This window comes from Nelumbo nucifera, chromosome 6 (genome assembly GCF_055504915.1).
Source record: "Nelumbo nucifera cultivar China Antique chromosome 6, China Antique-T2T, whole genome shotgun sequence".
NCBI classification, from domain to species: domain Eukaryota; kingdom Viridiplantae; phylum Streptophyta; class Magnoliopsida; order Proteales; family Nelumbonaceae; genus Nelumbo; species Nelumbo nucifera.
Genome location: NC_142654.1, coordinates 4325316 through 4341676, shown reverse-complemented (window position 1 = coordinate 4341676; position 16361 = coordinate 4325316). Strand labels below are relative to the sequence as shown.

Genomic DNA, 16361 nt, shown 5'->3' with positions numbered 1-16361 from the left:
TTCCTTTTCCATGCATACAATGATGAAATGAAGGCGCCAGGGAGCAAGAAAAGGAGAGCAGAAAGAAGAAAGAAGACAACGAATAAAAATGGAAGATAAACAAATCAAACAGATGAAATGGCGTTCATTTCATTTCATTTCTCTTTCCTTCTTTGCTTCTTTCTTTCTCCCAATTACGAAACCATGCATGAATTGAAAGGGAAAAAACAAATAATGAATTTGTAGCTCATAATTAACCGATTAATCCGTCACCAGACAATAAGAGGGAGGGAGGGAGGGAGAGAGAGAGAGAGAGAGAGAGAGAGAGAAGAGAGAGAAATTCTGCAATTGGTGGGGCGCGGGGGCAACAGAAAGGAATGTGGGGAGAATATGATGAAGAGGATAGAACACGACCAAGATCGTGGATATGGCTGGTTAACTTCCACAGGGATCTGATGGCGGGAGCGGTGATTGGGGGAGTTGCCCACACAATTGTGGCCCCCATCGAGAGAGCCAAGCTGTTGCTACAGACTCAGGAAAGCAACTTAGCTATCGTCGGTGGTGGCGGCCGCCGCAGGTTCAATGGAATGTTGGATTGTATCCTTCGTACCATCCGAGAGGAGGGTGTCCTTTCTCTCTGGAGGGGAAATGCCACTAGTGTCCTCCGCCACTACCCTTCTCTTGCTCTCAATTTCTCCCTCAAGGTTCACTCTCATTTCTTCTTTCTCCTTAATTATTTGCCTTCTCTATGGATTATTGCACCGTCGCACGTACTGGGTCCTGTTTTTCTTCGTATATATGTTAAATCAATGGCCATCGTCTCTGTATTCATTTCATGCATACCCCAATATGGAGAACCTCCTTCTCCTGCACATTGTAGTTTTAATAAGACGTTCATATCTGTTCTCTAGCTGGATCCCAGCTTTTATATGGGTTTATTCTTCTGTCAAGGAATTAATGTTATTGATATTTAAGTTTCCATACTTCTGATAACAAAAAAGAATGATGTGCCATTGTCAGGAAACTGAGATGCCTGCTTATTCAATTTTGCTAGGTGATGAAGGCAATTCATGAAAAGAAAAACATTGTATGTTAACATAAGAAACATTCTTAAATCTTAACCAAGCATCGTCCTGTTCAGGATCTGTACAGAAACATGTTGAGGTGCCGCAGATCTCAAGAAAGCCCATTCATTTCCGGTGCCCTTGACAACTTCATAGCAGGAGCTGCAGCTGGTTGTACAACATTGGTTATCATCTACCCACTTGAAATCGCCCACACACGCCTGGCAGCCGATATTGGGACAACAGAGGCTCGTCAATTCAGGGGCATCATTCACTTACTGGGTACCATTCGCAGGAAAAATGGTATCAGGGGAATCTACAGAGGCCTCCCTGCTTCTCTACATGGGATGATTGTCCACCGTGGCCTTTACTTTGGGGGGTTTGATACATTGAAGGAGATCATGTCAGAAGAATCAAAACAAGTCGCACTGTGGAAACGGTGGTTGGTAGCACAAGCGGTTACAACCTCGGCAGGCTTAGTGTCTTACCCATTTGATACTGTACGGAGGCGGATGATGATCCAGTCTGGTTTGGAGCAGCCAACGTACCATAGTACCCTGGACTGCTGGAGAAAGATTTACAGGACAGAAGGATTAGCTTCCTTCTACCGCGGTGCACTCTCAAACATGTTTAGGAGCACTGGTGCTGCTGCAGTCCTAGTTTTATACGATGAGATCAAGAAATTCATGAATTACGGCAGGTTATATAACACATGAAGAAGAAGAAGAAGAAGATCCTTGATTGTATTATGTATATCTTCGAAGCTAGCAGCACTATGACTATCCATAAAATAAATATAGACACGGCCCATTCCACATTCCAAAAGGTTTGCTAAACTAAATTAGATATAAGAGAGGGGATGCAAAATAGTTGAGATTGAGAAGGTTTCATTTTCAAGCTCCATGGCGATTTCTTCATAATGCCCTTTTGAACCAAATGAAATGAAAGAGCAGGATAGTTGTTTGAGGAGTTGGTCCAAGTGAAATTTGTTTTCCATAATCATCATTGAAGAATGTAAAGCATGTACGAAGTCGATAGCAGATAACTTCTTACAGCAATTTCAGCACCGTATGTTAGATATTCATTATTCAGAAGTTTTAGGGAAACAGTTTTTTCAGGTCCAGAAAAGGGACCGAAAATGTTGGATTTGTAGTGTTCTCTTTTCTACTTGAATTCCATGTTGCCTGGTACGCAAAATAAACATTAGGTAAATGGTGGATGTGGATCTAGTGAAATAGTCTGTCAAGTCCATAAACATTCTCAGAATGACAGATGAACAGTCTGTATACTACCACCCCACGACCCACTCTTACCAGCTTCTGAGTTCACACAGAACACAGGCTGGATGCATCCAATAAGCTATTTTTCCTGTAATTTTAGACTAAAGAAGACTCATTTATATATGAAATTCGAATGCCTGCCATGTTAAATGGTGCGTGGAGTTTTTCCCCTGCCAAATAACAATGATTCCGTTCGGGTGATTGATCTCGAGTATGCTGTGCGAAGAATATACCGACAACATGCTTTCTTTTGGGGTCATAAAAATGGACATTTTCAATTGGATGCACAAACATCGATACCTAACCTTGAGACTTCTGGTGCAAAATAGCGTCTAGTCTGTGTCTGCATTTCCCATCATCTCGTTGGGACTTGGCAATTTTATATTGTTTCCCAAGTTACCAATGAAATCAGGATCTGAGTTATGATTTATGACTGCCCCTTATCTTCACCTGATCCTGGCTTATCTAATTAACGATATTTTATTTCTCCTCTTTTTCTGGTTGCAAGGTCTTTTGTACTCGCACATTTTCATAAACCCCCGTGTCTCCCAACTCCCAAGTCTTTTTTTACTAAGGTTTAGCTTAACACTTTTAGTTGTAACCATCAAAAGTGTGTGACCACCAGCATCCATAAGACGCGTAATCTAGTCTAGTGATAACATTACTGGACCGGAACTACAACATCTGCCGATTGCATGGAAATTAAATCTTTCTTTTTTTTAAGATGTATGATCAAAAACTGACGCATCCAAAGCTTTCCACAATAGCAACCTTGATACTTGCCAACTTAAAAAATGCCCACAATTAGCACTTTGGAATGACAGAAATCTTTTACAAAGTACTTGAATTCGTATTTCAAAACACATTAATGGAAGTGAAGCTCTTCAATAACTATCAACATGATTAAGCCCTTCTTCATTCTCCCTGTTATCAAGTTAGCCGTCCATATATCAGGCTCAACTACTCAGATTTGAAGAACCACCAAAACCCTCGGTCAAGTTAGTTCTCATTGGAAAAACAAAACAACTTTCCGACGAACAAAAAGAATATGAAAGAAAGCTTGGGGAAGATATTATGTCAAAGCACTTGATCAAAACATAAATCTACTAAAATTAGTTCATGTAAAGTCCACAAAGCAGGGCAACCAGAAGAAACCCGCAAGGCATAAACAAATTATAACCACGACCACATCCCCAACCCTACTTTAAAAAAAAAGGACGCTAAAAATAATAATTGTAAAAAAAAAAACAGAAAATCAACACCCCAAAACTTTCCTTCCCCACTCTCACTCGTTTAAACGACCCAGAGACGGTTTACATGTGCTCTTCTTGTCTGTCTGCAATCAAACACCTATTGCTGCTTACACTCTGGAGGCCGTTCACCCTGCTGCCCTTCCCCAGTTTTGGCCCTTCCGCTTTTCTGCAGTTCAGAGCATTGAAGTGGACGATAAGATATAGCCAAAACCTAACTAGCAAATTGGACAAATCAAATATTTATATAGTTGTATGCATCGAAAACACCATCTTACCTTGGATCCAGCAGACGCCTAGAGCAACAGTTCAAAATGGAAAGGGATCAGAATTTTGTAAGATTAACAATCTGAAAATGCAGGGAATAAAGCACAATAGAAACTAGTAACACAAGGTTTGTCCTGTACATACCTTCTTCCTGCCCTTCCCTTCATCTTCATCATCGTCATCCTCGTCATCATCTTCATCATCCTCATCATCATCTTCGTCTTCATCTTCTTCACCATCTTCATCCTCATCCTCATCATCTCCTTCTATGTCATCTTCAAACTCATCCCCCTGAACAGCCTCTCCCGTAAACCACGAAACAGCATGTGGGATAATTTTATCTCGAATTGTAGATCTAAAAAGGATCCAAGCTTCAGCTCATTTTTTCAAGTAAATGTACAGGATCTTTATGGAATTTTAATGGAACATCCCCCTTCTCTGGCTGAGATGTCTAATCAACCAGAACCAATAAGGTACACAAGATGCACAACTATCACGATAAAAGTTCATAGAATTGCCTATCAAGTAACATTCTATTAGGCCTAATTTTACTTTAACAAGGAAAGTATATGACATTTGATTCTCAGATCCCTCTGCATAACTAAATCAGGAAAAATTCAAGTTGGAAAAAGTGAAGCTGTTCCTATAATTTAATGCAAGAAAATATTACATTAACCTACCCAATATCATAATCTTGTTCCATTTGACTCTGAAGTTCTTCAGCCTGCCAAAACATTAAAAAAAAAAAACAAAGAATAACAGTTCAGATAACACATCTACAATGCTCATAAGATGTAATGTAGTTGAACTTACAGTATCTTCATCTATATCATCATCATTCTCAGGAACTTGTGGTGGATCAAAGAAATTGAAGAAACTTTCACACTTTTCAGTCTTTGTGATAGGCTTTGCGTTCTTTGATCCCTTTTTTGGCTTCTTCTTCAAGAGCTTTTGAGTCAAGCTTTTCCCTGGATACCATTCAATCTCCGTGCTACAAAAAAGTTATATATGTTGGTAAGAGCTGCAATTAAAGAATTGATACAATAACTACCAAAAAAAGGTACAGTAAAAGGCAATTTTACCCAATTGCTTTCTCTAGGATAGGCTCATCCTCCTCAATCATATGATAAGTTTTTGTCAAAACAGAGTTTTTGAAATAAGGATTAGTATCAAAAAAGAATTCCAGCTTGAACCCCTTTGGATTATCAATCCTACACCACTTGATGTCTTTGAGATACTTGAGTGCCCCTTCATCACGCTCTGAAATCTGAACTCCCAAAAATGCGAAGAAAAAAAAGTCAATCACTTTAGAAACAACCAACAAGGAAAACAGACCGGATCTGCTCCTCACACCTGGCGCCTCACAGGCGCCTCACACGCACATCCTATCATGCATTGGGAACATCTCCCATACTTATTGGTTATCATTCACGGGAAATGTTCCCAATGTATGGTGGATGTGCCTGTGAGGTGCCAATTTGTGAGGAGAAGATCCCGTCACCAAGGAAAATTTGTAAACAATGTTCCCTTACCTCCTCTGCTAGAATTTCATTGGTCTTCATGGCAGTGAGCCAGAAATTAGGAACTCCCTTCTCTGCTCAAGTGCACAAGTGAATGATCAGACATGGCAGACAAAAATCAAACAAATTTAAAAACTAATAAAAGCAACCAGATTTGCTCTCATCAGGCACCTTCTGCACCTTTGTCCTCTTCTTGATCTGCTGCAGCTTCATTTGTAACACCTTCTACTTCAACCACACCATTGACAATGTCATATCGCTGTAACGTGAAAAAAAATAGAAAGGCAATGTTACCATTGACACAAGCAGCCCAATGGTACTAACCCTGAGCATATTATAGATGAAAACAGAAGATTTATCGCAAATCATCTCAAGAAAGGGGTGGAAGTGCCCTCCTACAAGAACAAGCTGTGATGTTCTGCTAACACCTTTATTACCCTTACATACTTCAAAATAGATATCATGTCCATGTCAAAAGCTCCAAACTAAGATACCTGGATATTTGTACAAAGGTGTCATATCATGTAGGTTACTACTGCAAATTTTGTATCTAATGGCATATCCAGCCATGTCATTGCTGTATCCGGGTAACATAGACAAGTTTTAGTGTTATCCATTTCTGACCCATTATACAGAAAATGCATGGATAACACATGCTAGCTTTCTATGGTAGAATGTATCTTTATACAAGATTGGATGTATCAGAGCCATGTCAATAGTTGTCTGACATACGCAATATCTGTATACTCTTCTTCCTCTTGAATTTATTAAAACAGAAAAGAAAAAATGGGAACTCTACCTTGTTGTAAAGTGGCTCATATAGTTTCTGATATTTAGCTTCAAGCGCTGCTCTCTCCTCGAAGAATTTTGCCTCCAATTCATCATGTTGACCCTGCAATTAGGGAAGGCATTAGAAGGATGCACAACTAAAAACTTAACTGCAGGGAAAAAAAAAGGCCACTTGCTTCATTGTATTGCTTGACTGCAAAAGGTCATGCAAGAACAAGCCAACAGCCAAGCAAGAGGGTAGAGAACAAAAAATGTTCTTGACATTAAAGCCTTTTGAAATATCAACAGTGCTTCACATTATTCAACCTAATGAAACCAATAATAAAAAATATAATGTGAATGGATGGAAACCAAAAGGAATCTTTCACTACATAGGATCATGAAAAGAAACAAAATCCGAATGATAATTGAGAACCACTAAGAACAGAAGTACATGAGGCATAAACATATATTCATGAAATCATATTTGCAAACAACACAATAACTTTCATATGAAGGATACCAAGGAAATTTGATGTATCAATGCAGGGCAAAAACACGAATAGAATAAGGATGGAGAACACACATTGAACTTCACTATTCCCCACTCTTGCCAACTGCAAAAGAGATTTATCCCTATGTTGAAAAAGAAAGAAATAAATTACAAAAAGAGAAAATGTAGTAGCTTTAAGTTTGGCTCCAAAACATCCTGGTTGGAAATTTTTGGAGAACAACTAGATTTTACAAGCTGGGAGCTTGCAATCACTAACAGAAAGAGGCAAGGGACAGTGAACCTTATTCAAATAGATATTCTATCTAGATGCAGAAAAGTGAAAGTGTTAAAAACAGATCAACTAGTTACTTAGGAATCCTAAAGGCTAATCAAGGTTCTAAATGTTGATACAGATCAATATTCAATCCTGTTCAGAGGGAGGGCGGTATAAGGCTTGTTTACAACCTGTAACAGGTCAAACCCCGAAAGAATCCATATAACGGTGTATCAGTGGATCACCAATACAATACATACGGGCCGACATGTTGCAAAGTTTTGATCCTTGAGGCTAATTATCAATTTGGCATGGAAAACCTATGCTACCGTGGTTGTAGTAAAGTTTCATATCCAGTACCATGCGTTTCATTGCATACTTGTTGTCTTTGTTAGGATTGAACATATGCTTGAGCTTCAGATCATTACTGGTCTACTAGGACATGTCCCTGCACAGACATCAAGGTCTCAAACAGGGAGCAGAAATGGCTAGTGAACATATCCTTGAACTTCATATCCAGTAATGTGTTTCATTGCAAACTTGTTGTCTTTGTTGGGATTGAACATATCCATGAGCTTCAGAACATTACTGGTCTAATAGGACATGTCCCCGCATAGACTAGTCAAGGTCTCAGCCAGGGGGCAGAAATGGCTAGTGAACCATTGGCCACTTTGGTTGGTTATGTATGGTCAGTATGAAGTATAAGATCCAACCATAAAAACTGAAAAGAAATAATGCCACGTATGAAAATTCATTTGTCATGAGAAATTCATTCTTATCATCTCAAAATAAGAGTGTATCTAATTTCGTGATACATAGGTTCGGAACAAGCAGGACAAACACCGAGTTATACATCATTGTAACCATTCAAGCATAGGATCATGAAAGAATGCAGGACAAGTATGATCATAATTCAGAATCGGCAATTACAACATTCTAGGACAACACAATAATGCAGGTCAATAGCAATAAGAGACCGTAAGACTATTAAAATAATCGTATAAAATCCAACAGTTTCGCATCCACGGCTCATAAATCATACTGATAACAAATATAAGCTCTAATAGAATATAACCAAAATGAGAAACCAAGATAGAAAGTTATACTCTTAGAAGGGATTTTCATTCCATTGGCATAATTATCCGAGTTAAAGGGAACACAAACCTGGAGCTCTCTGAGGACCTCGACACGCTTCCTGACCTTTGTTGATAGAGACTCGAGCACATCGGAGTGCTGTCCCGCCAAATGCTGAAGCTTGTTCTGCACAACAACCCAAACCGCAATAAACACTAGCAGGTCAGCCAAACGCGGCCCTAAAATTCGATAACAGGAATCCTTCTATAGCATCTAAGAGTCGATGGCTACCACTCACCTTGAGGGCATTAACAAGACCTGCTCGATCCTCGGCGCTAAGAGCTACACGCGAGAATGGAACAGAGAGCCATTAGGGTTTTGAAAACACAGAAGAAAGATAGAAATATGTGTGGATAATAGAAAAATACGGATAGAGAGAATAAAGACACCCAGAGAGAGAGAGAGAGAAAGTGAGGGATTAGGGTTTAAGTCAGTTTTGTTTTACCAACAGGGACACCAGGAAGAGTAGCACCGAGATCAGCCATGTTGAAGTGATCCTTGTTATTACTCATTGTGGCAACTCGAACGCGAATACGTGAATAGAAAACCCTAGAGGTCGGCCGGGCACAAAAGGATCGAAAACCCTAGGAACCAGAATACAGTAGTACCAGTAACAGTACTGGAAAGAGGAGGGAAAAGATAGGGGGAGAGAGAGAGTGGGGTTTGAGAGGAAAATTAAAAAGAAGTGTAAAAAAACGTAGAAGCGAAGAGACGGGAGGAGGGGAAGGACCGAAGAAAGCTTCCCTATAAAATCTCCCCTCTCTCTTGCCCAAAAACCTAACTACTCATCCCTTTTTATATGCATACCATATACGCTAATAAGTTGCTACCCCGCCTTGCTTGGGAGAATCAGGACCTACCGTTGCTTGGGTCCTACCTAACTTCTAAAAATCAGAACCATCAGCTGCAAACACATTTTGACCGTCTGAACAAACATAATGATATAGCAGTCAGATTAGCATTTATTCGGTTCCCGTCTCCCCGATTCCCGAATGTTGGAACTTGGAATTGACCTCCTCCTCCTCCTCCTCTAGTCCTCTGGTCTGCTGTGTCTTTGGGCACGTGTGATGCATGATCGTAAGATAAAGAACAATGTGATTAATAGCAGAGGTAAGGCGTCATTTGGGCTGTGTTTGGAAGCGATGTAAGTAAAACGTCATTTGGCAATGATGCAATTTTCTAAAAAACAATTTTTATTTGGTTATTTTTCAAACACATATAAGTGATTATTGATGTGGTTCCTGACTAAATAGATGATAAGTGATTACAAATAAGCACTATCAAAAGGGGGGCTAAGTAACAATATCCCTCTTCTCCAATCGCACATGGAGAAACATGTTTCTGGGTTAGGGACTTTAGGGTTAGATGTTGTTGGTTTATAGATAGATTTGTCTTGTTGGATTGCAATTTGGGCGGGCCAATTCGTGCCCGGCCCAATCTTTGTTTTGGATTGAGTTTAGCTTATTCATTGGGCCTGTACCTGAACTACGTTCCTGTGGCCTAATTCCAGCTTGGATCAGGGTTGAAATGGGGTTGGGCTTAATGCTATTAATTTAAAAATTTTTTAAAAAGAAAAAAAAACCTTAAAAAGGAAAGGAAAACAACGATAAATTCTTCCACCTCGACAAAAGGAAAAAAAATGTTTTTTATTTGTTGACCAAATATTACTAAAAAAGCACTAATGCTCTCACACCGAGGAACAAAGCTGTATTTCTTTTATTTAAAAGTAAAAAATAAACATCCCGATCACGTTGGGTGATAGCTGTTTAATTCATAGATAATTATATATTAATTTTTACTGGTGGAAATTATATATTAAATTAAAGAATGAAAAAAAGGTGTAGGATTTACAAGTGAAACTCATAATTTTTAGTAATTGCTCCAACTTGTAATGGGGCTTATCTAGTAGAGGATGAATTTGGGAATAAGTGCTTTAAAGGTGAAGTATATAACTGTATATACACTCAGTCAAGGTGGGCCGTGACTGGGCCTAGAATTTGTTACATTTAGAATAGGCTCAGTTTAGTGGGTATGACAACACCTAGCGGTAGCAAGGAAAAAGGAGAAGGAAAGGCCAAACTCATGGCATCGGTATAAAATGACAAACTGGGGTGGAACGTGGGCGGATCGGTTGAAGCCGCCCACAAGGCCACAACCGGGGTATAATTTGCAACTCCGGGGTAGCCCAGGAGAACTTACCAACCAACTGATTGGCACCACGAAACTCCTGGGTATAATTTGTAAAGATCCGGTTTTAATTTCTTTTCGAAGCCGATTCCGTTTGAATTTGAGTTGCCAGTTGCCGTAGGAGAATGCAGTGATGCATGATACGATTGATGATTTTTCGTTGACGCTACGTGAATTTTTCCAGTGGGTATACAAGTGAAGACAATGATAGTTTCTTGGAAGATCATGGAGAAGGTTAATCGGAAGAGGAAGGAGAGATTTGGATATTGACTATTGAGAGAAGGAATAGAGATTGAGAAATGGGTTTGGATTAATGATGGGTAAGGTACGTTTAATCAGCCTCCGTGTAATGATTCAATCCAACCCAATCCAATTTCATTCCATTACAAATGGATCAGGTCAATACAATCCAATAAATACTTTTGGACTGGTCCAATTTAATATGTCTCACTGGGATTCAATCCAAATCGAACTGATTTTGATTAGGATAGGGTCCAAGGTCCAATCCAATCCATTCATTTATTTGCGAATATCAATCCTACCCAAATAATAAAGAATTCTGTATGTATGTCTCAGGATGCGAAATGTGATGTGGCCATATCAAATCAAATTCTTTGTCTCAGGATGCGAAATGTATATGCATTTTACATAGAGTTATAACATTATAACTGGAAAGCAAAATCATCATTGGGCGAAAGAATAGCAGAAGGAAGAAGGAAGCTTTAATCTTTAATTAACAAAAGTTAATTATTGCGGTAAATTGATAATTCAATTTCCCTACTAGGCATTGACAAGCTTCTCATAATTTTCTAAGAAGAATTTCTGAGATCGATAAAAGTACCAAAAGAAAGAGAGGGATTGAATTTGATCCTTCATCAAGGGAAGTCAGCTGAGTGGGTTATATACTTATACCCCACATCTATCTCCCTGTCTATCTGCCTCTTCAAGGTTCTTCGGATCTTTAAATCTGTTTTTTGTTTGAAATAATCCAGAGATCGATCTTACCAAGAGTTTACATATGCGCCCCACAACGTGTATTGGGAACATCTCCTGATGATAGTATCGATGATATCATAACCAGGAAATATTCTCAATACACAACGGAAATATACTGTGAGACGTTGTGGAGCACCCCCTTGTGAGGCGCAAATCTGAACTCCCTTACCAACTTATTAGCCAGATTGCACCTTCAGCTTCAAGTTAATTTTGTATTCATTTCTATGAAATAATCCTTGGATCTCCTTGGCTCTCGCTCAACTCCGATCCTGGACTCCTGGCTTACTCCAATCGGCAATCGCCAAACCTGATATTCAGTCTAGAGTTGAGACTCCAGAGTGTAGAATCAGGGAGGAGTTGCAATCACCATTATTAGTGAAACCGTGGAAGGGGAGAAACGCTCTCCTCCATTGCTGTACCGCTGTTTGTATTTCGATCCTTCCAGGTTGAATTGGAATACATTTGAGAGAAATACTCGAGATACGCACAAATCCCTTCTGATTGTAAATCGGACAATGTGAGAGATTCATCAATTGATTTAGATCCAACTGCTTAACAGAGAAACACACCTTCATTCTTTAGAGTGGAGGAGAGAGAGAGAGAAGGCACCTGCAGGGAATGACGGTGGTTGCACTAGTAGCAATGGCAACATGCATTTTGTGGGGTTTGGGAAAGCTTTATTTTCTTTGATTTTGTTGGTTGTTACTTTGTTTGATTTGATGGGAAGAAGATGAATTATCCTAGAGCATTTTGGTCAACCAACAAAGTTATTGTGTCTACTCTATAGTCTATAGTCTCTACTAAAAGACGAATTTAAGCATTATTGGATAATCTTTACAGCATGACAATGAACATGGATAGGATTAGCCTCTGTACTAGGCTTTATCACATTCTACTTATCCACTCCTGATATTCAACAACAATAATTAGAATTGCTTGATAACAAATAAAATAAAAACAAAAAAGATTTCATTTGAAAATTTGGATCAAATACAGATGTCTTTTATATTTATTCATCCTATCCAAGCTTTGTCAAGTGGAATATGAATCTGTTGAAAATTTGGACTCCCTCTGCTTTTCTCTATGCCATCCGTCAAAAGAAAAAAAAAAAAGGCACTGATTTCTTTCTTTTTCCCTTTTCTATAATTTCTTTTTTCTTTGTTTTGTTTCCTGTTGTTTCAGTTTTGCTGCAAAAGCCCATTCTCTTAATTCGCTTCAAATTTCTTTCAGTTCATGCCTTTTTGATGTAAAGAATTGGGTGGAATTTATAGAAGGTATCAGAATAAAAAAAATGGGGGGCTTTGATTTGAATAGGCAGCCGTATACATATTCCAGGGGCTGTGGCCTGCCCACTGAATGGATAGAAGACAAAGAATAGAGGAATCCATGAACATGGGTTGAAAATTCTAACAAAGGTCCCTTAAATCTCACTGTTGCACCACTCTTTCAGCAGGGTCTTATATATTTAAAATGGGCACAGTTTTCTGAGCTACAGATGACCTGTGATAAGCCCAGCCCACTACTATTTATTACGGATTGTGGTCTGTGGAATGTGGATACTAAGTAGAAGTAGAACATACAACCTTTAGTGGGTGGACTATCAGCAAAGTTATCACTCCCTTGATTTGGAGGTCCAACTGTCCACTCAGTCCGAATCCAATCTTGGAGCTGGCACTGGCCGTTTCCCTTTTTCATTTTTTATTTTTTATTACCAAAAAAATAAAAACAAATGAACGAACGTGTGGAGAATGCAGATTCCTTGCCCTTGAGCAATAAAAATCAATCCATGGAGTCCTAAGAGAAACATGGTTGTCAGAAGCGGTTCCACAAAGGGTGGTGCATGTTCGACACGTGTGTTCGTCCAAGATGCCGATTACTCGTTAAACTCAAGACCGTCCATGTAGCCTGTATTCTTTGGCAATAAAATAATTAAATATGATCCTATTATCCACATTAGAAGGATTAATAAATAAATAAAATGTATTAAGCTTTAGAGGTAAAAAAGGAAAGGTGACACGCACTTGGGCTGAGGATGATGATGGACTGGATGGGCTGTCCCTTCAAAGTTCTAACCCAAACGACATGACATGACGTGGAACCCCGTTTATCAGTCTTCAGTCTTCAGTCTTCACAGTTATCTCCTTCCCTTACTACTTTCTTTCTTCTTCTTCTTGAATTCCTTTCCTTGATATAGAAAAGAAGAGGTTTTAGCTTACTTTTACTTGAGAAAAGCAAATGGGTCTCTGAGTTTTCTTCTCAACAGTGTTTGGGGTGTTGCATGCCGGTTGTCTGCAACTGCAAGGTGTCACTCATGCAAAAGAAACAACCCATCCCTCTCTTGGTTTCTTCACATCAGTCCCGTCTCCAGTCTCCAGTCTCCAGTCTCCAATCTCCATGTCTAGAGATGGTGTGGTCGGTCTGTGGTGGGTGGGTCTCTCATTATTCTACCAAAAGCTCGATCTTGTTTCTTCTTCATCTAGTATTTACATCGATCTCTGAAACGCACCAGAAAAGGGAAATTGAGAGAACAAAAAGAAAGAGAAAGCAAGATCAGAAGTGAGAAGAGGATATGTAAGAAGAAAATTCCTAATAATTGATTTTGTTCAAATTACAAATGATGATGATGATGATAGCAAAATTACAATATGATCAAGTTGGTGGTCATCAGATTCAGACCCAAAGGGCTCCAACTTCTCTGAGCTTGGGCACAAGATGCCCGCTCAGATGTAGGCCCATCAGACTCTCCAGACCTCCCACGCGCTTTCCACCGATGAAAACTGCCGGGGCACCACCACCGCCACCGCCACCGCCAGCTTCCCCGTCGCTGGTGCTATAGAGAGCAGCCAGCACACCCAACTCCCCCTCGTCCAATTCGATCACGGTTGGGTGCACCCCAATGGTCGAAAGTAGCTTCTTCATCACATGGCACATGTAGCACGATGACCTGCTGAATATGATCACTGGATTCTCCGATACCAGCCGTTCGATCCTCTTCTCCACCGATTCCGTTCCATCGATCGACAACGGTCCTTTTGTCGCTGTCGCTGTTGCCGTCGCCGTTAAATCCAGCTTCACTCCTCCGCCAGATAACTGACGGAAACGTCGTACACCTTGCATCGCTCGTTGCAACGCCGGAGAGAGAGAGAGAGAGAGAGAGCGAGCAAAGCCTTTTGTCAACGAGGCAGCAAGTGGGCTTGAGGGAGGAGATATATATAAAAAAAAAAAAAAAAACAACAACAACAAAGGAGAATCGATTCAATGCATCTAATGCAAGATGATGCAAAAGCAAAGATCTCAGGGTGGACCCAGGTGGCTTCCGTCTCTTTGTAGCTGTTGGCGTCATCAATGGAATCAACAATGTGAATAAGAAGGGGGTAGTCAAATCATTTAATTCGCGAATCGCGATGGCATCAACGACGTATTCTAATCTCTACCGGGGGAGTTGGGACGAGGTAGTCACATGGGCGTCGACGTCAGCACCACGTCCCCTGAGGACGGTTGTGCCGAGCGATGACGCCAGCGTTTTCTGGCAATAGGAGATGGTGGCGTCAGCTTAAATAGCTGGTGGTGGACGTGCAACAGCAACACGGTTGGAGTGAAGTGAGAATAGCGGACCTCATCATCGGAGCAAAATCCGCCCACCTCCTCTTCATCCCAACGTTTCCATGGACACGTGGCGTCATCCCCTCTCGCTTTCAGTATCTTTGAATTTACTTTCCTTGAGGCAAGGAAGGGGAGACAATGAAATAAAGAGGCCACTTGGGTTCATTCTTTATTGCACGTGAGAAGCCCTGTAGCCTACTCCACTCTGACACGTGTCGGTACAATGCTCGTTTCGTTTATATTTATATTTTATAGTCTTACTTATAGATATAGATAGTAGATAGAGTCGTAGAGGAGGACACGTACCAAACCAAGCTTATCTAAAAGGAGCCAGAGCCACCCCAACATGACTGCCTGCTCGCATGGGATGGGACCCACTTTGGTGGGGCTTTCTACCTTATGGAGTTATGGGTGTGGGGATTATGTACGCCAGGGTGTCATCCATCGGTCGACGGTCCATCGCCTTGTGCAATGGTGAATGGCAGTGGTCCCTACACCACCCCGTTAAAGAACCACCGTCCATGGTGGAGAAATTTTGTCCGCCATGTCATGTAATGGACAGCTTCTGTAAGCAACATGTGCATCATTTGTTTGTAATTATGATGATGATTGCACACACCGTTTTAGCCGTACTCGTGGTCATATCCTGATAGTCTGTCTGATCAACAATTTAGTATCACGGAGGACCCAGTCACTAGTTAGCCCACTGCTGATCCAAAGATCAACGGGGGTATTTCACGTCAGTTTGCCTCCACCTGGTGTTGGGTGTGGAGTGGCTCATCTTATCATTGCCCCTGGAGTCGTCATCCTCCCAAAGCTGTGGGCACTAAACGACAGTTGTATCTATACTTTTTTTTTCTTCTTCTTCTTGTCCAAGAGAACAGTACTACTATGTTGGGCCTAATTTTATAAAGGAAAGAAAAAGAATAATAGGAGTGGTGTAAAAATGCCTGACAATTAATTGGTCTACATCACACATCTGCAACATAGTGTCATTTCAATTTTCAAGTGGGACAAAAGTAGGGATGTATAAGGGGTAGTTTTAAGAGATTTCCCCAAAAGAATATTGTATGCTTAGCATCTGAGAAAAAGAAAACCAAGGTGACATAATTCCTTGTAATGAGATGCTTGTTGGGGTCACAGTTGACCATGATGATCTAATTTTTACATGACGATGATGGTGACGTGCAAAGATTTGTAGTTATATTTATCAATTTCCAAGATATTTCAGTTGAACTTGTATACATGATAGATGGGGAATGATAATAAATAACATAATGTGGTTTATATTTATCATGTATTATATTAGCAAAAACTGTGAACGAGTAACCAATCCTTGTTTGCGCAAAAAGAATTCTCCTTAAGGTAATCCCTTTTTATCAATTAGTGGGAGGTCTAGGTTCAACTGAAATTCACTATTCTTTTTTGTCTTTTCTTTGTTTTGTTTTGAAAAGAAAAAGGTTGATAATTGAAATTGGAAGCTACATATTTATATTAGCGTCCAGAGTCTCCACACACTGGAATTTAGGTGCCCCTTCGGCTGCAT

General features: G+C 40.1%; 3 protein-coding genes and 1 long non-coding RNA gene across 7 annotated transcripts; 1 reads left to right on the top strand and 3 right to left on the bottom strand.

The window, feature by feature from the left end:
• Positions 1 to 259: 259 nt before the first annotated feature.
• Positions 260 to 2182, top strand: LOC104586679 (ADP/ATP translocase At5g56450-like). The gene is made up of 2 exons (XM_010243982.2): positions 260 to 683; positions 1121 to 2182. The coding sequence occupies exons 1-2, from the start codon at positions 357 to 359 to the stop codon at positions 1757 to 1759; spliced, it is 966 nt and encodes a 321-aa protein (XP_010242284.1). The 5' UTR covers positions 260 to 356; the 3' UTR covers positions 1760 to 2182.
• Positions 2183 to 3409: 1227 nt separating this feature from the next.
• On the bottom strand, positions 3410 to 8821 carry LOC104586644 (nucleosome assembly protein 1;2). 4 transcript variants are annotated; one of them, XM_010243934.3, is made up of 12 exons: positions 8475 to 8821; positions 8268 to 8311; positions 8060 to 8155; positions 6160 to 6252; positions 5532 to 5619; positions 5373 to 5434; positions 4923 to 5107; positions 4654 to 4831; positions 4521 to 4564; positions 3985 to 4195; positions 3852 to 3869; positions 3410 to 3742 (listed from the first exon to the last, which is right to left on the bottom strand). In XM_010243934.3, the coding sequence occupies exons 1-12, from the start codon at positions 8539 to 8541 to the stop codon at positions 3674 to 3676; spliced, it is 1155 nt and encodes a 384-aa protein (XP_010242236.1). In that variant the 5' UTR covers positions 8542 to 8821; the 3' UTR covers positions 3410 to 3673. The 4 variants fall into 4 exon arrangements, with proteins under 4 accessions (XP_010242236.1, XP_010242237.1, XP_088746407.1 ...); XM_010243935.3 differs by having other exon boundaries at positions 5541 to 5619; positions 8475 to 8820; XM_088890281.1 differs by lacking the exon at positions 3852 to 3869.
• A 3784-nt stretch (positions 8822 to 12605) lies between these two features.
• LOC148790564 (uncharacterized) lies at positions 12606 to 13707 on the bottom strand. The gene is made up of 2 exons (XR_016077158.1): positions 13234 to 13707; positions 12606 to 13117 (listed from the first exon to the last, which is right to left on the bottom strand). It is a non-coding gene; the product is annotated as an uncharacterized LOC148790564 (long non-coding RNA).
• Positions 13708 to 13882: 175 nt separating this feature from the next.
• LOC104586645 (glutaredoxin-C6-like) lies at positions 13883 to 14329 on the bottom strand. Its single transcript, XM_010243936.3, has one exon. It carries the CDS (start codon positions 14327 to 14329, stop codon positions 13883 to 13885), a length of 447 nt encoding a protein of 148 aa, XP_010242238.1.
• Positions 14330 to 16361: the final 2032 nt, after the last annotated feature.

Excerpts from the sequence above, each read along its gene's own strand:
- LOC104586679 (XM_010243982.2), top strand. The coding sequence starts at position 357 with ATGTGGGGAGAATATGATGAAGAGGATAGAACACGACCAAGATCGTGG. Across the intron at positions 684-1,120 it reads CTCTCAATTTCTCCCTCAAG|GATCTGTACAGAAACATGTT; the intron begins GTTCACTCTCAT and ends CGTCCTGTTCAG.
- LOC104586644 (XM_010243934.3), bottom strand. The coding sequence starts at position 8,541 with ATGAGTAATAACAAGGATCACTTCAACATGGCTGATCTCGGTGCTACT. Across the intron at positions 8,156-8,267 it reads GTCTTGTTAATGCCCTCAAG|AACAAGCTTCAGCATTTGGC; the intron begins GTGAGTGGTAGC and ends GTTGTTGTGCAG. Across the intron at positions 5,108-5,372 it reads ATGAAATTCTAGCAGAGGAG|ATTTCAGAGCGTGATGAAGG; the intron begins GTAAGGGAACAT and ends TTGGGAGTTCAG.
- LOC104586645 (XM_010243936.3), bottom strand. The coding sequence starts at position 14,329 with ATGCAAGGTGTACGACGTTTCCGTCAGTTATCTGGCGGAGGAGTGAAG.